This window comes from Fusarium keratoplasticum, chromosome 4 (genome assembly GCF_025433545.1).
Source record: "Fusarium keratoplasticum isolate Fu6.1 chromosome 4, whole genome shotgun sequence".
In the NCBI taxonomy this organism is placed as follows: domain Eukaryota; kingdom Fungi; phylum Ascomycota; class Sordariomycetes; order Hypocreales; family Nectriaceae; genus Fusarium; species Fusarium keratoplasticum.
The window spans coordinates 3,303,374-3,327,191 of record NC_070532.1 but is presented as its reverse complement, the minus strand read 5'-3'; the positions used below and the strand labels follow the sequence as shown (position 1 = coordinate 3,327,191).

The 23,818-nt window shown below is 54.3% G+C and overlaps 4 protein-coding genes across 4 annotated transcripts; 2 read left to right on the top strand and 2 right to left on the bottom strand.

The window, feature by feature from the left end:
• Positions 1–193: 193 nt before the first annotated feature.
• On the bottom strand, positions 194–762 carry NCS57_00608600 (Trafficking protein particle complex subunit; the record flags this gene model as incomplete). Its single annotated transcript, XM_053055985.1, has 3 exons — positions 194–297; positions 351–671; positions 726–762. The coding sequence occupies 3 exons, from the start codon at positions 760–762 to the stop codon at positions 194–196; spliced, it is 462 nt and encodes a 153-aa protein (XP_052914940.1).
• A 934-nt stretch (positions 763–1,696) lies between these two features.
• NCS57_00608500 (Protein kinase domain-containing protein) lies at positions 1,697–3,833 on the top strand (the record flags this gene model as incomplete). The annotated part of the gene is made up of 6 exons (XM_053055984.1): positions 1,697–1,827; positions 1,897–1,978; positions 2,032–2,181; positions 2,239–2,602; positions 2,661–3,070; positions 3,126–3,833. 6 exons carry the CDS (start codon positions 1,697–1,699, stop codon positions 3,831–3,833), a joined length of 1,845 nt encoding a protein of 614 aa, XP_052914939.1.
• A 7,919-nt stretch (positions 3,834–11,752) lies between these two features.
• NCS57_00608400 (Protein kinase domain-containing protein) lies at positions 11,753–13,309 on the top strand (the record flags this gene model as incomplete). Its single annotated transcript, XM_053055983.1, has 2 exons — positions 11,753–13,123; positions 13,178–13,309. 2 exons carry the CDS (start codon positions 11,753–11,755, stop codon positions 13,307–13,309), a joined length of 1,503 nt encoding a protein of 500 aa, XP_052914938.1.
• Positions 13,310–15,649: 2,340 nt separating this feature from the next.
• On the bottom strand, positions 15,650–17,004 carry NCS57_00608300 (uncharacterized protein; the record flags this gene model as incomplete). The annotated part of the gene is made up of 2 exons (XM_053055982.1): positions 15,650–16,718; positions 16,784–17,004. The coding sequence occupies 2 exons, from the start codon at positions 17,002–17,004 to the stop codon at positions 15,650–15,652; spliced, it is 1,290 nt and encodes a 429-aa protein (XP_052914937.1).
• Between the last annotated feature and the right edge of the window lie 6,814 nt (positions 17,005–23,818).

Here is a 23,818-nt window from a genome sequence, read left to right as displayed (position 1 = left end):
GATCATCGTTTGGAGGCTCCTGTTCTCGTGCCTCGGTGGTCTGAGGCCTGGGACGGGTCTGTCTTGCCCGCTCGTAGATCCCCTCCAGACAGACAACAAGTCCAAGCTGCCAGCTCTAGGAGCTGCTTGATTCTTTGTCTCTGGGATTAGGATAGTCTTATTTCCTGTGACGCTTATTCTCTGCCGCAAGCGCTCACATCAACCCCCTGATGAACTGATCCAGTCCAAGCTCAAAGAGCTCATTCTTGACGCCCTCGCCATGCTTGTGCTCAACCGGCGCCAGAGGATTCTTGACCACTGCGAGACAACATTAGCACCCTGCCGTACATCTAGAAAGCTCTCAAATATACCGTATTCCACCCACAGGTTGATGTATATCTGGTGCAGCACGTTGCGCATGCTCAGCGTGGCCGTGTCGGTGAGGATGACGAAGCGCAGGTTGGCGGGGGTCTCGTAAAAGTGCAGCTTGTACTGCGCGGTGCGGTAGCTGATGAAGGCGTCGTCGTCGCCGCCGAGCTTGCGGACCATGTTGCGCAGGGAAAAGACGGTGCCGAAGAGGAGCTTGGCGTCGTCGGACGACGTCGTCGGGGCTGTGGTGTTGGCTGCGGGGGCATCGGGGTCGGCTGGGTTTGTGGACGGGGGGAGCCAGGACTTGGAGTAGATGCACTCGGCTGAGGATTTGTTAGGCGTGTGAGGTTGTATAGTATAGGGAGCGGGGGCCTTACTGTGCCGGTCAAAGATGTGGAATGAGTAGACAACCATGATGGCGGTTTAAGGGGGGAGACAGCGAGACGAGTGAGAGCGTGAGAGCTTAGCAAGTTGTTCTTGGATGAACAGAGACTATGCGCCAAAAGCCGTAAGTGAGTGAATTATAGTATTTGGTCGTCCAAGGCCGGATTTCAGGATGCGACGCCGGGGAATGAATGAAGTTGGGATCGCGATAGATAGATCGGATGGAAGAGTTGTCCATCATGGATGAGACGGAAGGATCCACCGAGCCTCAACGCAGACCTGCACCGCCTCCCCCACTCAAAGCCCGGCCCATTGAGCTCTAGTGGGGCCGAGGGTCTTTGACGGGATCGTGACAGGGCTGGCAGGGGAGCAGGGGAGGAAGAAGGAACGGGACCTACTGTACTGTACCTGCCTCGGGGGCTCCGTCAGTCAGCCTTCAGTGCTGAATCCGCCCTGCCTGTCGCGCCTTCCCAGAACTTAGGTGCCGTCCAGCCCGGCATGGCACCAGGGAAGGAACCTGAAGGACCACAAGGCGCGTCAGCTGCCGGCGCACCATTTGCCCTTCTCGGCAACTGTTAGGTTGTAGTTACCAGGTACTGTACCGCAGCTATTGGATCCAAGGCCTCTCCCTCATCTCCAACTGGAATAAGCAGCCACAAGACCAAGCTGATTCTGATCCTCAATGACCCCAAGCCCATTAGCCCAATCTTGCTTTTTTTTTTTTGATTGTGACCCTCACTCTCCTCCACACTCTCTCACTCTTTCCATCTCCCTTGACTTCTTGTCAAACCTCGTCTCCCAACTCAAGGCGCAAACCGTGACGTTCAAGCCCATCATCGTCCCCCCCTCTCATCGCGGGGTGCGGGGCAAGCAAATCCACCGAAAAACAGGACAAACGCGCATCCTCATACACATCTATTCTTCTCAGCTCGCCAGTGCCGCTCGACCTTGCCTCTCCTCCGCCATGGACACCTCTCAATCCGCGCCGGTCCCTGAGATCAGGCCGTCGTTCACTTTCCCATCGCCTCAGGTCAAGGTTGACTGCCACGATGAAGCCGTCGACGACAACCCCCCGCCACCCCTCGCCCACCACCTGTAAGTCCAACACCAGGTCAACGCGCTTAGAGACCATAGCCTTCGCCTGACACCGCGACCCAATGCTAGGACCGAGCCTACCGCTGTCCATCGCTTCTCGAGCCCCATGCGACACCACAAGCGAACCCCGAGTGCCCATCGCGAAGTCAAGGTCTTATCGTCGCAACCCAAACTCATGGACCTCGGCTCACCCTTCTCCTATAGGAAACCCTCGATGCGCAGACGCAGTTCGGAAACGAAGATGCTGACGGAAAGTCGAATCATCGCGTGAACCAATATACTATCTTGGAGGAGATTGGGAGAGGCTCATATGGTGCCGTTCATCTCGCGACGGATCAGTTTGGCCATGAGTATGTGAGTTTCTACTTGTGCCCATAATCTCATACTATTCTTGACCCCTAATCTCCCCAGGCCGTCAAAGAATTCTCAAAAGCTCGTCTTCGAAAACGGGCCCAGTCGCATATCTTGAGGCAGGGCCCTCGAGGCCCTAGACGTATGGGCCCTGGCTTTGGATTCAATGCTCGCGCCACCGAGAGCAACGATGCGCTGCACTTTATTCGTGAGGAAATCGCCATCATGAAGAAGTTATACCACCCCAATTTGGTCCAGCTTTACGAGGTGCTGGATGACCCCGAGGAGGATTCCATCTACATGGTCTTGGAGATGTGCAGGAAAGGCGTCGTCATGAAGGTCGGTCTGGATGAACAGGCTGAGCCATACCCCGAAGAGAACTGCCGTTACTGGTTTCGCGACTTGATCCTGGCCATTGAGTACCGTAAGTGACCTCTCGGGCTATTTCGTTACTCTTGTCGTGACTGACAACTTCGCCCTAGTTCACGCCCAAGGTATCATCCACCGAGACATCAAGCCCGACAATCTTCTCTTGTCGGATGATGATGTCCTCAAGGTGGTTGATTTTGGCGTGTCCGAGATGTTCCAGAAGCCAGAGAACATGAGGACAGCAAAGTCTGCTGGCTCGCCCGCGTTTCTCCCCCCTGAGCTTTGCGGCAAGCATGCTGATGTCTCGGGCACTGCCGCTGATATCTGGTCTATGGGCGTCTCGTTATACTGCCTCAAATATGGTCGGATACCCTTCAACCGCGAAGGCGTCCTAGACATGTATGATGCTATCAAGTCGGATGAGCCGCAAATCCCCGAAGACGAGAACCCTGATTTTGTCGACCTGATGAGTAAGATCCTCGAAAAGGACCCAGAGAAGCGTATCACCATGGATAAACTCCGAGTTAGATTCCCACCTTTGGAAGGTTACCGACACTCTTGACTGACTTTTGGTATAGGAGCATCCCTGGGTGACCCAGAAAGGAGCTGATCCCCTGCTCCCCGCAGAGGAGAACTGTGCCAACATGATCGAGCCCCCAAATGAACTCGAGGTCATCCGCGCCTTCACGCGTAAGATGAATCACCTCCTCTGCGTTATGAAGGCCATCCACCGCTTCAAGAACATATTGGCCAGGCATCGCGCCAGCTCTCGACCCGGGTCAGGCACCCCTAACCAGATGCAGGGTGCCTTTGATCCATCCCAGGAGAGGGCCAAGGCTGAAGTGATTGAGGCCCTACTGTCGCAGCGACGGAAAGTCCAGGCTCAGAAGCTCGTGAAAGAAGACAACGAGGCACCGCCAGCAAGGGATGATAGGGAGGAGGGCGTGCCTTTCTTGGGCATCGGCACGGGTGCCAGGGGCGACTTTGCCAAAGACGAGGCCACCCCCGCCCTGGTCTCAGATTCTCCAACTGCCGTCGACTTTAACGTCTACGATCGGGCGTATGAGAGCGCTATCGAAAACATCACTTCGGGGCAGAATGACTCGTCACGCAAACCGACCGTGTACCTAACTAAGTTCGTCAAGGATGCGAAGAACATGAAGGGGGTCCCCGAACTTGTCGAGGGCGTAGATACGCCCAAAGACGAAGATCGGCAGGCGTCCTCGAGCTCGACGGGCACGATAACACAGCTGACGTCGAAGCTGGACGTGTCTGATGCCAAGTAAGACAATTTTTAGACTGAGAGTTGCTAGTCGATAGCAATACCCGCGCTAGCAAGAGGGCCTCAAGGTTGGATACCATATGCAGGGAAACGGGCGTTCTGGAAGATAACCAATGGTACATAGCTGGGAAACCCAGATTGATCAGCTCGATGGGCAGGGGAGCAAGCGAGATACCATGGCGGTATGTTATTTCTTGGTAGCCGAATGGAACATGATATCCCCTGGCATGCGGATGTGCATTGCATTTGTGACAAGTGGCCTGCGGATAATGCGGTGCGGCACGGATCGACATGAGAACAACAGCATGGATGGCCTTGATATATGGCCTCTTCATATCTCTGGCCCGCATAGATGAGCGTTCTGGAGGCCCGAAACTCTCCGACACCGCCTTGTTGAAGTAGGTGAGTCTTGGTCACTTGTATTCTTGGCATCCCCGTAATAGAATGGTTGGCAGCATCTCTGTCGCGGAACCGGGAACAAAATGCCTGCTGCCAGCATCCTATCTCTCAAGATACACGGCAAGAGACGCACTGGCCAGGCACAGATGACGGGGGCTGGGAAGAGCACAACCAGTGAAGCGCCCACCCACGGCCGAGATGCATCATGATACGCCGTTGAAATGGCTGCTGGAGAGAAAATTTTTGCCCATGATGGCTGACGCTCTGTGGATAGCTGCCGTGAGACCCTGCGGCCAGCCACGGCATGAAACACCATGACAGGTCGGTCAGTGGATAACAAGAAGAAGCGGTTGGCTGCCAGCGAGAAAGGAGGACAGAGAAAACTAGGCACGGCAACGGGGAGCTCTCCCGAGGACGGGATATTAATCCAGGCCATGCGCTTCGTACATAAGTGGGCGCCGCGGCGGTACATGGCCGCGCCAGGAACACCCGACGCCACGTGGAAAACGTTGCTCAAGGTGTCACTGTACATAGAGTGTACTGCCAGAGCTCGCCTCCCTGGCCCCCATAGTTCCTCGACAGACGGCAAAGTCCAAGCTGCCGTGAGACACTACTGGGTGTGAGACAGGGGTTGAACTGCCATCTGGCAGGGCCTTGAGATGGAAGCTTCGATAAGCTTGTGTGGGCCGCAGGGGTAGCTTTCGGGAGCAGAGCCAGGGTTGAGATGGATGGTTGGTGCTTATTGACGGTGAGCCAGTGAGCTGTCGGCCATAGACCACGGGGAGCCAAGGTGAAGAAACTCCGTTATCCAGTTGTCGGTGTAGTTGAACAAACCCAGTCGCAAAGGCTCTTGGGGGTAGAACAAGACGGTGTGACGTTTGGGTGAGATTGCAAATTCGGACGTCTCAAGGCTCATTGATCGACAAGGAGACGTAGGATGCAAAACATGACGCTCGCGTGCTTCGTGGGTTATCTCCTGACTGAAAAATATCCTGCCATGTCGTATAACCGCACAACTTAGTGATGTGATAGAATTAACACGAGATTCAGCGCGTCTAATCCACAGTCCCGCCAGTGCCATTGTGTGGGAACTAAAAGCCGGTGAAGGAGGCTAGGGCTGTGCGACCTTGTCTTTCCTCAATGGAGCATCCCGTAATCTTGAAACTGTCAAGCTCTCTGCTTGCTTGTGTTGGGGATGTGGCCTCGACCATGACTGCTTACAGCCAAGAATTGGTGAGATCCATGTAAATAGCAAACTTGTGGCGGCACATGTCTCGCTTCTGCCGAAAGTGCAAGTCGAAATAGAGCCAGTCCCGGCGCCACCAATGCCAGATTTCTTTAACTATACCCCTGGATTGGGCGCATATCAGTCAAACAGGATATCCAACCCCTTTTGTATGCAATCAGCATGTATGCAAACGCACGCGAGCTGATGGCGGACGGCTCTTGGGTTCGGTGGTTGCGGAATGCGAAGCGGGTTCCGCGTAACCCTGAGAGGCGGATAAGCAATGAGCCAGCCTAGGTAGGTGCAGTACGTATGTACGCGCGCGGTGGGCACTGGTGGCGGTAGCTCATGCTTGAGTACGGAGGTGCCAGCTATGGCAGCTCGGGGACATTGTGTCGGTCGCGGGAACGCAAGATCATTGAGGTTCCGTGACCCTTGACCCTGGGCAGACAAATGCTCACGGAGAACGGCTCCGGACTTGCTGGAGGCCTCTGTCTGCGCCGCTGGGGTTCTCAGTAATTCGCTTCAGAGCTCATGTAGCCGGAGCTAGCTCAAGGTAGCATAGGCCGGTGGAGTCCTGGCTGGGAGCTCCCAGACCGCAGCTGCGGGAGACAGGGAGGGTAGAAGCAATGGAGCAATCTCGGAGACGCGGGGGCGGTGCACGGAGAGGATACCTGCACATCGTACCTGGATAGGAAAAATTAAAACAACGAGAAAGCAGCGGCATCGGCAGGAGGTCATGCCACTTCATCGTGCTTTGTGCTCGTTGTCCTGCTGCGTGCATGGAAATCCCTCATACTATCCTCTCACTTAGCGAGCGCGAACAGGGCCGATTCGTCGGAAGAACGAGGTCGAGATCCTGCGGTTTTCGCACCAAACTTCTAACTGCTAGTGTTGCTAGCTCAACGGCTCGGGCTAAGTGAAGTGACGTTGGTTGCGCATGCTTGAACGAGTTGGTGGACAAAATCCCAAGGAGGAAATCATTGGTGCTGGCGGGTTTATCTGGCCTTGGTGATCGCAGAACGGGCGTAATAGCATAGACGGAATCATCCTCGTGAAGGTTGCTCGTGGTGGTTGCTCAGGTCAACACAACTCTAACAACCAATGGTAATTAGTCGTCTCTAATGGTGGGAAACACAAAGTACCTAGGACAGACATATATGTAAGGAATACATCTGCCAAGGCTGAAAGAAGAGTGTACAGTCATTTCTGTCACCACCTTTTGGCGCCTTGCCCTCCTTGCCGAATACGCACGAGGGAGCCTCCGGGGCCCCGGGACCTTTCATTTTGACGTACGTCCATCGTCTGTGGGATGGATGCAAGGTCTGCAGATGGCTAGGCGAATGCTCCCCCGGGGGCATTCCGAACGCGGTGTAGACATGCGCATGGAAGAACCAACGTCTTGGTGCTTCTCGTTGGGGTCCTCCCACTTCTGGGCCGATATAGTCGAAACATAGAGCCGGCTTCAGCGGACGAGAGTGGTCGCGTCGTGTAGGGAAGAGGCTGGCGGAAGAGCAAGAGTGGAGGCATCGAAGCAATGGCTAGTGAAAGATGGCTTTGCTCCAGACCAGCAGAGTGTTGCAAGATAATGTAGAGGTAGGTAAGCAACCTTGAAGTCAGTTTAGTCGGTGAGCGCAGCATGTTGGCTGCAACAATCCAGGCAGTAGCGAAGCCCCATGCCCAGGCAGGTACCTCCTTCAAGTGGAGGCAGGCCCGGCACCAAAACAACAAAATGCATGCAAGCAAAACAATATCCTCTATCATCGCGGCTCGACTCTTGGGCGAATCTACACCACATCTTTAACGATCGTAGATTCTGGTCCACCTACCAGGTATTCGGCCAAGATTCGCAGATTCGCAGGTCAATGCTTACACAGGGTTCATCAAGAAAATGCCAATGTTGTAAGGCCAGCCAATAACCGACAAGAACGAATCTGGGCGTCAAGCGTCAAGCGCCCAGCACCCTCGCCATTCTTTAGGTCCATGCCCAGGCCAGGGCAGGTAGCAGAGTCATCCATGATGGATGGGTGCCCTCTGCGCCTTCAGCGGCTGGGACAGCACGGCGCACAAGGTCTTGAGTGCTATGGGCGAACGGCATTGAACAGAGGCTGCGTGAGATTCGACTGCTGCAGATCTCGCGCATATTGGACTGCAGCTTCCATCAGTTAGACCTCGGCTCAAGTCTTGGCAGCCCTAGCAATGCCACCAACAATTCGACACCTAGAACCCCTTGGACTGACCTGAATCAGTCATTTCCCTCTGTATGTTCATGATGTTGGTGAGCAATGGCTGACTTGAACTCTTTCTCGGCCAGGATCACCCTCTTAACGACGGGCAATTCGGTGACCCCAAAGCGAAGCACCTTTGGCAGCCCCTCCGCGCTGCTCCCCACATTTTTGGCATCCCTGTCTAGCCGGATCTCTGTTGTTCATGTCCATCTGGTGCTCAAGCACTGACCTACCTATGCGCCATTTTCTTGGCGCTTTCTATGGGTGGAGTTGGGGTCCGCACAAGGTCCAAGGATGGACGACTCGCTCAGGTGGATTTCATCATCAAGCACAAAAGCCGGCCAGCCCAGCTGCGGAAAGGGGCCAGATTCTGGGAGGCAAGAGGTTTGCGCAACAGTGACAAGATAAGGTAGCTGATAAAGAGAGGCTCAGACATGCGCTGGGATATCAAACCTGCGAGGCTCATCAATCCATCTGGAATCACAAAACACGCAGCTTGGTCAGCGAAATGATAGCACATGTCAGTGGGCAGCGGGTAGCGACAGCTTTCCGAGAACGGTAGGTCGGGGCCCATCCCATGTCTTGCGCGAGTGTGGGCAGAAGTCCCTGGACGGACAGGACGAAGCAATTTTCACAAACCGCCACTGCATTCACGCCCGTCGTGCAGGGCGACCCAGCCATCTCACGGTCCAGGTAAACGGCAATTCAACACTCACCTCACAGAATAGTAATTCGAGGGCCGGATGGTAAGCGGCGACAACGTCAGCAACCAGTTCCTCGAAGCAATGGGTTGCTCGAATCTTCCACGGCTTTTTCTCTTGTCCCCTGGTCGCCTTTGCCTACGAATCGGTCTCGACGCTCCAGACTCTCAGTTCGACCTGTCTTGGGCCTGCCTAGACTTCCAAGGTTGTTAGAGTCACATCCGAGGCGCCCCGAAAGATTTGGAGACGGAGCAGTCGAACACCGAGGGTACCCACAGACGTGCACCGCATCAGCCGCTGCATCGTCGTCTCTGTGCTTCCAGTGCCAACGTCTAAGTTGGTACCGAGTCGAAGAAGCACGGTAACTCTTCCGTGTCGCTTCAGCCCTTGATGAAGAGGAATGGGCCATGGATGGGCCCTGATCAACGAGCCCTTCACCTCCGCCTCATCGTCATATTACCTTGTGCGAGTACCGCGCGGCTGGGCAGACGGTTTTCGCTGGGGCCTCGCCTCTGCACAGCCTTGGGTTGCCATACCGAAAGAGTCACCGCATCGCATCGTATGGCTTGTCTGGTACATGATGCTGAAATGTCGAGGTGCTTCGATTTTTTGTCTGCCAGCCTGTCTCGTCGCACCCCGTTTTGCAGGGACCGGATCGCTGATTGCCGGTTCTTACAGATCTGCCGTCATACAATCAGGTGCTCCCTCGGTTTTCCGGCTTTGTTCGCCCTCTCTACGTCACCGCCTTTGATTTTTGATCGTCTTTGAACCCGGGCAGTTCGGGTGGTGCTTGGCAACCTACGAAAAGCAAAGGAGGACAGGGGAGAGGAGCAAAGTAAAGAAAAGGATGGAGGCTCGGCTTCGGTGGGTGACGGACCCGGGAGGACGAGGAAGAAAGAAAAAAGCACGTTCTTCTGTTGCAGGGGCTTCTTCGCCGCAAAGCTTGGCTGGTTCTTGAGGGCCGTGGCTATTCTTTTTTTTTTTCGGATGTTGAAAGCAGATGAGGGTTATTGCAGGTACTGGGTGGTACCCCATACCAAAGCCTACCTCATTTGTACCCATCTTCGACGACAGGTGGTGCTTGGCGTTTCCCGGGTTGAGGTACCGTGCCGTCTTGGCCAGCCCAGAGGAGACCTTGCAGGGCGGGTCTTCCCACCATGCAGAGCGGTGCTGTACTTGGGAGGGAATTCCCATTCTGGTACCTGGACCTCATGGCTCGGATGTACATCATGAGTCCCATGGCCGCCCACTGCATCTTTGGTGGCCCCTCCTTTTCATGACGGCGTTTTGTGAGGGCCAGGCCAGGCGGGTTCTGTGCTGTACCAGGGCTCACACATGGAGCACAGCACAGAGAGACGGTCAAACACGCCCCTTGAATCCAAAGTTACGAGTCGGAAATAATTGAGCGGCCAGGGAGATATTCGAAACGGCGGCTTGGGTGATCAAAGCATCAGCAGCTGTCCTGATGACCGCCGCCAATGCAGCCTCTGGTCCTCCCTGCTGCTTGCTGCGGAGTCCATGGTCAAAAGGAGAGTGAGCCACCGACAGGAGAGTTGGGACAAGAAAAAGGTTTTGTTCCTCCAGGCCGAAGCCGCCCGTCAGCCAGGCAGGCCAGGGAGCCCCCAACAAAGATTCGAGAGGGTCATCGAACCTGACCTGAGGCAAGATGGACAAGAGTCACGAAACAATTGAATGATAAATAGTAAGCAAGAAGGAAAAACTTGGAGGGACATGGAGCCGAGCCAGGTCGGCATATGCCTCGATTGGATCCATGGCAACATGATTTGCTGCTCCGTACTCCGTAATAAGGTACTAATTATTGAAAAATCCATCCATCCCACAAGCTGGCATCCATTCATGGATGGAACACACGCCGAAGAGACGCTGTACCTGACTGTACAGCGAGTACTGTACTTTACCGGACCCCACATCGACCCTACCTGCGTTACCCGCCCGCTTCGCCCTCACCCTCGCCCTCGTACTTTGGTCCATTTCTTGCGCTCCATTTCTCATTTCGCTCCCGCCAGCGATTGAGGTGTAATACAGTAGCTCGCAGGTAGCGACCTTGGCTACATGCGAATTGACCTTAATTATCGCGGCCGGCCAAGTACCTCACTCCCGTGCTTGCGTACCGCCTGCCTACCTTACCTACCTACATCCGTACACGCCTATTGCTTTCCTGCTTAGCTTTGCTCTGGCTCTTTCTTACCTTATACTTCCCAAGCCCTTATTCACACCCTTTCCCCCCGTGCCCTCTTCTTAAATTCCCGCGTCCTGTTTTTCCCTTTCACTTCACCTAACTTAACCTCACCTCACCTCCATCCTCGCTTATTGCGCTCTCTCTCCTGCTCTTCTTCTCGCCCTCCTCCTCCTTCTACTTCTCCTCCCATCCACCGAAACCCTTGCGGTTTTCTGGCGCGTTCACAGCAAGCAGATCGCCCCATCTTTGTTCTGTGGTACGAGCAGAGTTTCCCGCCCCAAGCTACGGGCGCCCGAGCCCAGCAACGCCTGTAAGGCGTCTCTCTTCAGCGCCACTGAGCGTGTGTCTTCACCTACCTACCGCCCTCGACTCGGATTTCTTGGGGTTTCGTTGGACGGGCTGCTCGCCATCTTCGCATCGCGCGGTCCCTGCAAGCCGACATCCGCAACTTGCATTTGGTTCCTTTCTTGGCATTCATCATCATCAGCCAAGAGAGGCAGCGAGGGTCTCAGCGAACTCGCCTTTGGTTGCTTTTCCGGGGTCTGGCAGCCTAGAGAGGAACGCACGCCTGTAGGCTGTACGCCGGTACCATTCATCAAATACCTTCCGGGTTTCCTGCGAGGTGTTGTCCGCCTTTGCCTCGGGTTTTGATTCACCGTCCATCCCACCAACAGCCGCCACTGACTTACTGGCTATCCACCAGCCCGTCACCTCCTCCACCTCTGTACGGACAGGCGCTGCCTTACTTCTCCAGCTCCTGCTGTCATCGACGCTCGCCTCCTCGCCTTGCTTTGCTTCGCCTCATCTCCACTTCCCGCCAAGATCCAGAAACAGCTCACAGATCCGCCCTGTCCTGTTTTTGATCTTCTTGGACTCGACTTCTTTTTTCCCCTCCCCCTCCAGCACTTTTCTTCTCGGTACCGCATTTCTTACCTGGCTTATTGTCGCACGTACGCCCGGCATAGCCCGTCGTCTGTAGGCTGATCCGTTGCGCGACACTACTCGAGTCGTGCTTGCGCCTGTCCGCGCTGCGCTTGTGCTTGTGCCTCACTCTGGTGTTGCACCGAGACGCCGCATATCCTACCATCACCGCACCGCTTACTCTCTCCGCGCCAGTCGCTTTCTCGACACCCGAGACACTCTTGGTCTTCTCTTTCACCTCTTACGAAGATGCCAAACCTCCCAGGTTCCTCTAAGCCGCCCTCCGCATCGAGCTCGAAACCCTCGTCCATTAAGTCACAGGATGGCGTCAAGAAATCCCCTGGTTTGACACCGCAGAACGGTACAGGCCTTAATGGCACTCCTTCCGACACTCATTTGAAGCCCCCGGACAAGTCTTCAGTCAAGAACCGTCTCACCCGCATGTTCTCCTCCAAGGACCCTTCTCGAGTTCCAACCCCCGCCCCGTCCTCAGTCGACCTTCCTAACCGTCCGCGGGCTTCATCAACGAATGGCACCTCAACCCCTGCTGGGAAAACCTCGTCCGCCGAGAAGGGTGGTGAGAAGTCTACGACCAAGTCAACCGAAAAGCCGACGTCTGCGGCAAAAACAACCAAGCCTTCAAGTAGCAAGGAACAATTTCAGCGATTCGTCCTCGATGCCGAGTTCCAAGGCGGCCATGAGCATCACCTCAGGTCTAGCAGACGCCAGGAGAAGCTGACAGACATGTGGAGAACGTTTCTGCGCAAAAAGCAAGACGCTCCTGAACACGACCTTTCCCTCGTCTCAAATTGGGTGGACACTCTACAGCAGGAGAAGGAAGAGGCCAGTGACAAAAAGGGCGGGCCCAACGCAACAACAACCCTGGTTGAAAAGTACGGCAAATGTCAAGAGGTTGTCGGACGTGGGGCTTTCGGCATTGTTCGGATTTCCCACAAGAAGGTCGGTGGCAGTGGCGAGAAGCTCTTTGCTGTCAAGGAATTTCGACGGAGACCCGAAGAAACCGAAAAGAAGTATAGCAAGCGACTGACGGCCGAGTTTTGCATCTCATCATCGCTTCGCCACCCTAACGTTATTCACACTCTAGATCTCCTCAAGGATGCCAAGGGAGATTATTGTGAAGTGATGGAGTTCTGTGCCGGAGGTGATTTGTACACCCTTGTCCTGTCGAGTGGCAAGCTCGAGGTGCAAGAGGCCGACTGCTTCTTCAAGCAAATGATGCGAGGTGTCGAATACCTGCACGAAATGGGTGTAGCGCACCGTGACCTCAAGCCGGAAAACCTCCTCCTGACGACGCGTGGTGCTCTCAAGATTACCGATTTCGGTAACGGAGAGTGCTTCCGCATGGCATGGGAGACGGATGCGCACATGGTTTCTGGCCTTTGCGGCTCGGCTCCTTATATCGCCCCCGAAGAGTACACAGACAAGGAGTTTGATGCTCGAGCAGTTGACGTGTGGGCTTGCGGTGTTATTTACATGGCAATGCGCACAGGTCGTCACCTCTGGCGACTTGCCAAGAAGGATGACGACGAGTTTTATGCTCGCTATCTCGAAGGTCGCCGAGATGAGGAAGGTTACGGCCCTATCGAGTCTCTTCATCGGGTAAGTTTATGGGCGCTACATGGCAATGAAGGAGCCTGCTAACATGTGCCCTAGGCTCGCTGTCGTAATGTCATCTACTCGGTTCTTGACCCTCACCCGACTCGCCGCTTGACAGCCGCCCAGGTCCTTAAGTCAGAATGGGTGCGCGAGATCAAGCTCTGTAAGGCCGGCGAGGAGGGTCTGTAAGGGGATAGTTTGTGTTGATGATCCTGGAGCTCGAGCCACAACATGATGGCTTGGCCAAGGGGGTTATCGATGCATGTGCCTTTTGTTATCCAAGAGAGCACCCAGATGGAATACCAATCTCTCACGAGACGGAATGGGTAGGATGAGGCGTCCACTGGCGTCACCTCCCGGCTGACGATTCGATGACCTATCGTTTGGATTATTTCCTATGTCATTTGATACTGAGCACTGGTGTTGGGCGCATGTGTAAACAGACATGAAGTCTTTTGGTTTTTGGAGCGTATCATGCGTGGGCAGACGGCACGGGACGGGACGGGACGGGTTTTTCTTTCTCTCTCTTTCCCCTATTCAAAGGATGGAGAAGGGCGGCAGGAATTGGTTACCTATGCCCTGGAATCGGGCCGGCGATATAGGGAGGTTCACGATGTTGACAGACATGCATGTCAAGAGGTTGCATTTTTCATTTTCCAAAGCGAGGCAGAACAGGACAGAACACACACACAATGGGACATGATGAAGGGCTTCGCTGCAGATTCTGGGAAGAGTCCCAAGCAAGGATGGAGACCATGAATTGATGGAGGAATTGATCCAGTGTGAGTTGATGGGTATGGTTATATGAGAGGAGGAGAAGGAGAAGGGTGAAGTTATGGTTTGTGTGGACACTGAGGAAATAGGATCTATCTGACACAGATATTCATGGGGTATCAAGATAGTCTTATATATCTCTTGACGCGAACCAGGGCTTCAAGCAAACCAAAAAAGACGAGACGTTTATGTCGGCCTTGAGCCTTGAGTTCTACATATGAAAGAAGCGCTGTAACCAACCCACGTGCCCCATGTCCGAATCCGAGTTCTCGACTGCCGCTGAAACAAGCCAAACCCAAAAACACTCACCGAGCTCTTCCCAATCCGTCGCGACCTAAGCTTTGCCTCTAGCAGGGGAGAAGGGCAGAGAGAGAAGAGTATACTACTGCGTAGTATGTCCTGCAGTATGTTCTAGACTCGTTCGCGACGCGCCCCGCCCACAAGCCGCGAACCCGATGGTTTGGGACTGGACATGGGGGACGAGTCATTTTTTTTTTCTTCTTTTCGACCTGGGTGTTCTCTGGTTCTATCAGTTTTGCGCGGCGTTTCAGTCGGGGAAAGTTTAATTTTTTCTTGAAAGACGGTCAAGGAAACGCTTTGACGGTGGTGGAAAGTTTATGTGAGCGGAAGGGAGTGAGCGGCTTCTTTGACTTGACATGAGGGTGAGTCTCGATATGTTCAGAGCCAGTCACGGCCATTCTAATTAGTGTTGCAATAGCCAGGTGAAATGGACAACGAATACTATGAAGAGGATCATCATGGGTGGATATAAGACAGTTGAAAGTAATATCCAAGGCAAGACACCACATCTACAAAGTATCATCTCACGCCGAGGACATACAAAAAGGTGGCTGCACGGTTTAGGAAAAAGAATAGCCTTGAGCACAGACTCTGTCATTGACCAATTTAATCAAGGACTTGCATTGGGTCACGAGGTTGCATCTCACTCTCGATTACTACGCAATAGAGTAACCAGAGTGGTTGAGCACAGACAAAGACAACGCAGCAGTCACCGGCAAAGGAACATTGAGTTGAAATATCCTGTTGTCAGGTGCGTAAATCCCATTCGAGTTTCTCCCATACTTGAAAACTCTTTCCATACCTATCTGACTGAGGTCAGTTGACTTGACTGCCTCGACAACCAGAAAACCAGAACTATCCGCGACCATCTTGGGCCGGAACCGACGTAACTATGCATACAAATAAACGATGTAATCAACCCATCCATCCTCCTTGTATTGAGGCCCAGTAGTACACCAGCCCCCCCTGGGATCATTGTGTTGCCGACTAGGTACCGCTTCAATGTCCCTTTTTGCCACGATCCCTATGTTGCGAGCCTCTTGTCAGAGAGCTCGATGAAATAATATAAAACCCAAGACCCATAAAGTCCAAGAGAGTTGCTGCCGACCATGGCAGCCTAGCAAGCCAATCCCCACCGACTCGTCGCCGGTCCGAGAATAGAGGCTGTCCAGGTAGATAGGCCTAGACCTCCAAAGACCCCTTAGGATATCGACGCAAAACCCTCATGGCGTCGTTAGAACAAAGACATTACATCCCACTCGATACACCCCCCATTCCGTGACCGCCAGATTCTCATATCTTTTTGAACAAAAATTCGGAGGCAAGCTGCGCAGTAATAGTGTAGAAATAATGAACAAGAATGACGCCTCAGCTGGCAGGCTGAATCGAGCCTAGGCCAGACATACTCGGAGGTCGTCCAGTTGTAAAAGAATTATTGGTATATCGTATGTAGGTTTACGAGTGGAATAGATCCCAAGCCCGTTCACATAATCGGATAAACTCCTCCTTCTTCTGTCGCTGAGTTTCAGGGCTGTCGCGTCCGGCACCAAAGGGTCCACGGCGAGTGGGAGCAGGGCCGTGACCCAGGGGAGGGCTGCCGTCCTCATATTCGGCTCGGGTCCGTCGCTTGCTGGCACTTCGTGAGGCCTCAACAGGCCGGCTTCCAGGAGCGGGAGAGGGAGGAGTCGGGGGCTGGTGTCCGCCGTAGTGGACCAGCTTGGGAAGAAGTTCGGGTCGGCCACCGGCAAGGTCTTGCTGAGCCTCCTCGGCAGATCTGTACTCGCGGCTACGGCCGGGCGTCGGGGCCTGGGGAAGAGGGGGGTGTCCAGGAGACGTTAGAGGTCCCCGAGAGCTGGGGCCACTGGGGTAGAGGGACTGAGGAGCATTGTCGGGGTGTGCTGAGAGGCCCTGGCCAAAGACGTCGCTGATGGGTGGCAGTCGGTTGTTGGTCTGGTTAGCAGGGACGTGGTGGATGTGCGAGGTGCTGGACAGGTTAGAGGGCTGGTTGGCGATATGTCGGGTCATGGGAGCAGGGTGCTGTCGGCCAGTGAAGCTGTGGCCAAGAGGCGCCGACTGGATAACTCGCTCGTTGGCGAACTGCTCGTGAGAGGGAGCAACAATAGAGAGGCCTGGAGGGGCCTTGTTTCTTCGCGACATGCCAGGCGTCTTGGCGGCGAACTGGGAGACGGGATCCTTGTCGGGGCCGTCACCCTTGGCAGACTGTTGGTGCAGTCTCGCTTCGATAATGTGTCGCTGCTGCTCTCGAACCGACATACTTCGCTGGAGCTGCTCCTTCATGACCGGGTCCTGGGTGACAAAGCCAGGGGAGAGACACGCAATACCGACTTCCTGGATACCGAGGCCTTCGCGGGCGGTCATCGGCCGCGCAGAGGCGGGTTGGTTCGATTTGAGTGTGTTCTTTGACAGGTCGAGTCTTCGCGGCCGGGGTCGCGTGTTGGTCATGCCGGGGGAGGCGGGCTCCTTCTTGACGACAATCTTGGGAGGCGCGCCGGTAGATCGAGAGCTAGAGAGACAGGCAGTGTCAGCAAGAGGGAATATTTGGGTGGTCAAGGAGTAATTGAGGCTTACGCGCTGGGGGGCGAGGACTTGGGGCCAGAGCCGGCAGCTTTGGGGCTGCTGCTGTTGGATGAGTGCGCTGTCGCATTCGATGCTGAAGGGGCGGCGGCGGACCGCTGTGCAGAGGGAGAAACGGCCGTGGTTGAAACCGACGTGTGCGCAGGAGGCAGCTCAGAGTATGAGGGCCTCTCGTGAGGAGCGGGAGAGGGGGCCATTGCAATTGCAACACTCATAGTGAAAGGAGCGGATGCAGGGCTGGCTGTGGGAATTGGCGAAAGGTGGTTCGTAGTTGGCAGGGTGCGAGGAGACCTGCAAGGAGGGCGAGAGGCCAGTCGGGCCAGTCAGCGAGCCAGAGTGAGCCGAGCTGCTGGGTTTTTCTGGGTCTCGCAAGTCGGAGGCTTCCTGTCTTGGCGAGGAAAATGAATCGTTCGGCGAGAGCCGCGAGACAGGAATGGAAGCGATCGTGGACGTGGCAGACTCGAGTCAGCACGAGATTTCTGTCTTGACGTGGAACAAGATGGAGCAATGGAAGGCTCGCTGTCCAGAACCGGGAGGCTGGCGAGAGTAGGTAGCTCAGCTCAGCAAGGAAGGCCGCGATGTCTGGTTGGTGGTTCGACTCGACGGCTGGGGCTCCTTTAGTTGTCCAAGCTCAAACCGGGCGGTTCAGCTCTGTGCGAGATGTGACAGAGCAAAGTCGAAGGCTGGGTTGGGTAATTTTCCTCTTTTCCGGCAAAGAGGAGGGCGATCGAGAAATCGAAATTAAAAATAAGATAAGAAGAGGCGGCAGAAAAGGAAGACAAAAAAGACAATTATTAGTCTCGCCTCTGTTCGCTGCTGACGATTGATTTGATTGATTGATTGAGGGAGCGAAAAGCCAGGGGGCGTCAGAGTGGTTCGGTCGGTCGACTGGCGACTTGTTTTAACATGGAACTTCAGGTGTGGGTTGTTGGCTCGGCAGGCCCGCGTTTGGCGTGTTTCGCCCAACTCAGTTCAGTTGGTGCGCAGGAAGCAGCGGGCAAACGGCCAAAGAAGGGTCGCTTGGTTCTTTTGGGTAAAAGATGGGCGCGGGGTGCTTCCGCTGGGCGGCCACTAGAACAGCTGGATTATAGCAAAAAGAGGTGGTGAAGCGAGGGAAAGGCAATCGACGATGTCCTGGTATTGGATCTTGTCACCGTTGGGACAAGGAAGCCGGTAAGTACAGCGCAGTGCAGCGCAAATGCAGTGCAGTCAAGCGCCCAACCAACAGCGTGGGATGCAAGACCGTGGGCCACGGGCTCGGAATTAGCGAATGAAGAGATTCCCACAGCCGACAGCAAATGTGACGAAGCGGAAAGGCGTTGGCGTCGGCGGTAGCAGTAGTGACAGTGAGCAGTCACAAAGTAGGCACCTAGCAATGGCTCTGTCTGGTTGCGTTGTAGGCACTTGACGAGCTCGGGTGCGAGGTTGGCGACAGCGGGATGAGGGACTCGGATGAGATGCGGGAGAGAAGGAGAGAAAAAGAGAGTCTAGAGAGGAGGATGGCTCGAGACAAAAAGTCGCAGAATAACGGCAGAAAATCGCCAGCTGACGATGAGGGGTCGGTCGGGTACCTGGCGATGTTTTATTTGGTGCCATGTATTTTATGAAAGGGGACACGGGGAAAAGTGACACAAAGGCATGGCGCCCGGTTCGTGTCTTGAAGCAATGGATCCGACCCAGCCAGACGAGCCAAGGGACATGGATGGGATCGATGAGGATAGAGAGGGACCGGGGTCGCCCCTGGCTGCTCCAAGCCCAGAAGCCAGATGGGGAGGGGTGAGGCTATCACACCAATTGTGAAGACGCAGACCGGATGAGCATCTCAAGAGCAGTCCAAGCGATTGGCACAGGCACAGTAGGCCACGGACAGACAGCCAAAGTCCCTACCCACACAAATTCTCCAGTGTCGTTCCGCACAGGCACAAATCAAGCCAGAACCAGACGGCCCACGGCCATTCATATCGGACGGATAGGCGATTGACAGGCGGGCAAACATCCCAAAGAAACGACACGAGGCATGGCAAGCCAGGGTCCAGGGTCCTCCTCACCTGAATCCTGCTGCTGGATGCACGCGACCCAAGCCAACCGTCGGCCACTCGTCGTCGACCTTGTCGCCATCGGCCTCGCTCTCACCGTCGCTGGCGGTTTGACATTGATGCTAACAAACCCTCCAACGTGGCCCCTGCCGCTGCTGGTTGGGCCTTTATCCCTGTACAGCCTGTTGGCAGCCAACCTCACATGCCCAAGAGCACTGCATTCTCTCTCCATCGGCCGCCGTGATGCGCTGTGCCCGCTGTGCGGTTGCGGTACGGGCGCCTTTTCTTGCGCCTGTATGTATGTCCAACCATCGCCCACCTGCAGATGCCTACATAGATGCTGTTGGAGATGGGATCAACATACCGCAGTTCAGTCCGCGGCCCCAGACCAGACCAGACGATGCATACTTGCACTGACTTGACGGCCCCTGTGTGATGTTCCCATCTGAAGCTGACCGCCCCTCGGTCTTGGACAGTTGCGGTATCCATCTCAGACATGCAGATTAGGAAAATCTCTCTCTGCTGTGTGAACCAGCCAGCGTTATGTGGCAGTCCTGAGTCTCAGATCACTGATCAAGACGAGGTGCTGTGAGTTGTTACACAACCCGGCTGTTGTGGTTCCAGTTCTCAGTCGCAACTGGAAGCCAGTCCAGTCGGTCGGTTACCGGGACGGGGGAGTGGTCTGAGGGACATGGTATGGGCTCGGTAGAATCTGGAATCCATCCCATCCCATTCCTGTCAGGCAGCCCTCCATAACCTGTAACAGCCAGTGTCAGCATGAGGGTCAGAGGTGAGGACTCCTGCTGGATGCTCGCCGCTAGTGCACCCCGTGGCGCTGGTACGCTAGCGGTCTCAAGGCCCATGGTTGGTGAGTCGAGATGGATGGTGAGTCGGCCGGCTCTGAGCGATGGAACCTGTTTCGTCAGCGATCCACGGCGCAGCAGCATCAACTCTGAATGCAGACATCCAATGGTGGGAGCTCATCCGTACAGACACGAGGTAAAAGGGAGGGAAAGGGGGAGGGAGGCACCGGACGATTAGCTGCGAGCTGCTGATGCAAGGCCTCGGGCTCTTGAACGTCGGGCCATGCGTATCCTTCTGGGGATGAGGGTTCCATAGGCACTGCAAAAGCACCTCACCTAGCGAATGCATGTAAGATGAGGAAATCCCGTGTTAGGTACGAGTAAAGGAGGAGCTGTTGGAATCACGGGACCTAGAGTTGCATGAATGCCTCTACAGCACAGCAAGGAAGGTGCGCTTTACGGGCTTCAACTACCTAGGTAGGTAGGCAGGTACGGTCCTGCAGTAGAACATCTCGAATCCCATCCGCATATTACACGTCTCGACCCAACTCAAACTCTCCTCCAGACACGATAATACAATTCGCACGCAAGTCCATCTCAATGCAATCTCATCCCGAGCTAATCTTGGGCTGCCTCGTGGCTATTAACCACCCCCCGCTGCTTCCCAGTCACAGCCGGTTCGCCTCCCAAAACCCACTTCCACTGACACGTCCTGTCGTCTCCCCACTATCTCGGCTCGTTCACTCCCTTTCCCACTTCCTATCCATGCCTGGATTGCCACTCCCACATGCTGAAACTTGCCTGCCCCTCATACGCATTCTCAAACACGCTGGATCCCAAAACGGACCTGGGTCCCTGACGATCTTCGGCCACAAATTCTTCCAGCAAAGACCTGCCAGACACAGCAACAACCCCAGACTAGGCAAACGTTACAAGAAGGAGTTGCTATCGCGAGGGATCAAGGCTGTGGAGGCAAAGGGCGAGACGGTGAGAATCAGAAATGAAGGACTGTTTCTCGCCTCGTACGATCTACCATCTCCTCATTCATTCATCGTCGCGGTCGTCGTCTTCGTCGTCGCAAGCCTTCATCTACCACCACTGACAATTTCGCCCCTCTACCCCCGAGATCCCCGCTTACAAGTCAATAGTTGCTACATCTACAGAGAAGACCAGCAATTGATAGGCAAATCGCCCCGAGTTCTAGCAGCATATGCTTGCACTATTGCCCTTCTACGAACGATAGCTGCCTTAGTGCGTTGCAAGTCGTCTTATGTCTGCCTCAGCCTGTTCTCCATCCAGATCAAGATCTTCACTCGGCTCACTCCCCCTCACAAAATCGTATACGATCTGCTGGTCCACTGCCCATCCATCTTTCATGCTTCTCACCACCAACTGTCAATATCGACATCCCTAGACGCTCGGGCACGCGGAAGACAGCAATACGCATTCCCTATTAATGAAAATATTATTGTGATGCGTCAAACACATATTCATTATGCCAAAGCTCGAGTTTATGACGAAACCTAACAATTACTTCATACCTTTTCCCAGACTCAAGTCGTTTCTTCCTCGTTCTTTTGAGGCAGCTAATCATCGAGGTATTTAGTTAGGGCTCTGCCTCAGTCATGCTGATGGATGGCAAGTCTCACGTTGACGATCTTCTCTTGACCGGCATTGACAGCGCCCCAGTTCCGTCCTCAAGCCTTCCAACAACCCCTGTCAACTAGCCCCTGGCTCTGATCGGGCCTGCACCCATCATCCATCCTCACCACCGCTTCTGGCCAACCATTCGCTGCAGGATTAATTTCTACTGCGTCCACTCTTTTCGGGTCTGCCACATGTTCATACATGCGTGCCGTGCACAGTACGTACCGCAGTATTCTGGTGAGCAGCAAACGAAATGGAATTCCCGCTCAATGGTGGTGATCCCTTTTAGGATGGTTCGACCAGCGCAGAATCTGGGCGTAAACCTTGTGAGCACGCTGAGGCCCCCAAACCTCCTTCTCTGGGTATTTTTACCAGGCCGATATCCATCCAGATGAAAGGCTCCGAGTTCTCTACAGCAGAAACTGGGTGGGCGACTCGACATGCTGCATGCCTTTATTTTCGGCGCCGTCGCTGCTTAACCAACCAAATCTCGACGCCGTGGGCCATGCGAAATGAAGAAAGGCGCCGCCCATCTCCCGCCGCCATCGCTTCAGGTGGCTTCTCCCCGGGCTTGTTTTGGTTCAAAGCTGCTTGCCACTGGCGATTTGATGGTTTTGACGAGGGTCGGCTTGGTTGAGGACGTGAATACCCAGATTCTCTTCCGACTCTCGCCTCCGCTTCACCCTTCGGGCCAGGGACAATTGTTGCGGATTGCGGACATGCTCTGTAAGGCTTTCACATTGTTGTGCTTCACCTCACCTGAGACGGCGTCTCAGGTTATGAGCTTGTGGAGGGTTTCCTCCACATGCGGTGACACCACACCTCTCGCTGCAACAGCAGCACAATCCCCGGGGCCCCCAGCACGAGTGCCCAATTCGTTTCTGCAACCACCCTTTCTGGGCGCCGTCGTTTGCCATGTTTCATACCTACGGGCTTTGGTCTCTGATTGGCTTGCCATTGCTACCCTCCCAAACCCTCAAACGCGAATCATGGCTGGTCCGTGCTGGGTCCTGATGTGGCTAGCCGTTGCATTGAATAGATATCCAGCTGATCCCAGCGAGGTTTGTGGTTGTGATACACAGTTGCTGGTCATGTTATGTTGGTTGATAAATTGGTTGCGGTTTGTCGTCATAGGAGGCCAGAGTTTGGCGCGGTATTTCCTTGTCCAGGCAGTCAGTCTATCGGCCGCAACTCTTGCCGTTTTGTGCACATTGCTCTGTTGGCTCATCTGAAGGCCCCTCCATGACGCCCGAGACATGAGGGGCATCCTTGTCTATATGCCAAATCTTCAAACTTTGCCTCGTGGACGACTTGGAATATCCTGGGAGGATATGGTGACATTCCAAGGCATGAACCATGGTCGGCATCATCGGACCTCTCAGTCATTTTCCCCAGGGGCGTGTTCTATGCGGGAGAGTGATATTGACTTGAGACGACTGCCACTGTCTGGGGCAATATCTGCTTCACGGTATTGGATGAGCCGCGTTATCGTCCGTTGCGTGTAGCCGACCACTTCATCATGCACCCTTCCATTCAGACTGTCTCTAACGCTAGCTTGGTCGTCTTGCGCAGAGCTGTGCAACAAGACGTGTGCGTGTCTTGGGTTCTTGGGTGAACTATATTTGGCAGATGTGCTGCGCCAACAATCCCACAGCTGTCGTACCATGAGTGACAAACCCTTTCTAATCAAATAAATGAATTGACCCTATATTGATATCATGAGCTTCGGGCCAAGAGCAACGAAAACCGGGAACCACCCTGCATTGTGGGCACTCGTGAGGACTCTGATATGTACGTTTGTCGGCACTGCCGGAAAACACATCGGTTTCTTGACCTGTTTGTTTGCCATTGGCACGCAGGACCGGGAGCCAAAATCATGGCATTGACAAATTGTCATGCAAGTTTTCTATTATATCACTCGTCGAACATGGTAGGTTAAGACAAATCGTCGTGGTATCGACGCCGGCGGCGCCGGATTAGGCATCCACGCTGTGAACTTGATAGTCATTACAGATATGAACGAAATTGAAATATATATATATGTTTGCTTCTTGAAATCTGCAAAAAAGCAAATGCAGGGGTTGGCAGTCAGGATGTTTGCTTAACAGGTGCAGATCCAAGTAGTTTGCCATCCATGTAGGTATACACATGGACAAAGACGGTGATCAGGGAAAAATTCCCCAGAAAGGTCAAAAGAAAAAAGGGTAAAGTCTAGAAGATATAGAGGCTTTCTCTAGATATAGGCTTGCAATATCATCTATCCAAACGATAACAGACCTATGCTTTGGTGGAATAGGTTGTCCGGTTGCCTCTGATAGCCCTTCCATGCCCGCCACACTCAGCCACTCAGCCTTGTAGTTAGAGTGGAAGCGCCACGGCACAGCCTCATCAGCTGCGATTGGACCCCTCTGCCCACTGGTCAGCCTTTTCGGGCCCCGCCAAAATTTTCCTTCAGTGGCTTTGCGATTGAAGGCTCCGACCTCTGATACTCCAGTGGAAAGAAAAAAAAGCCAACCGCGCAACAAGACTCTACAAGAGAACCA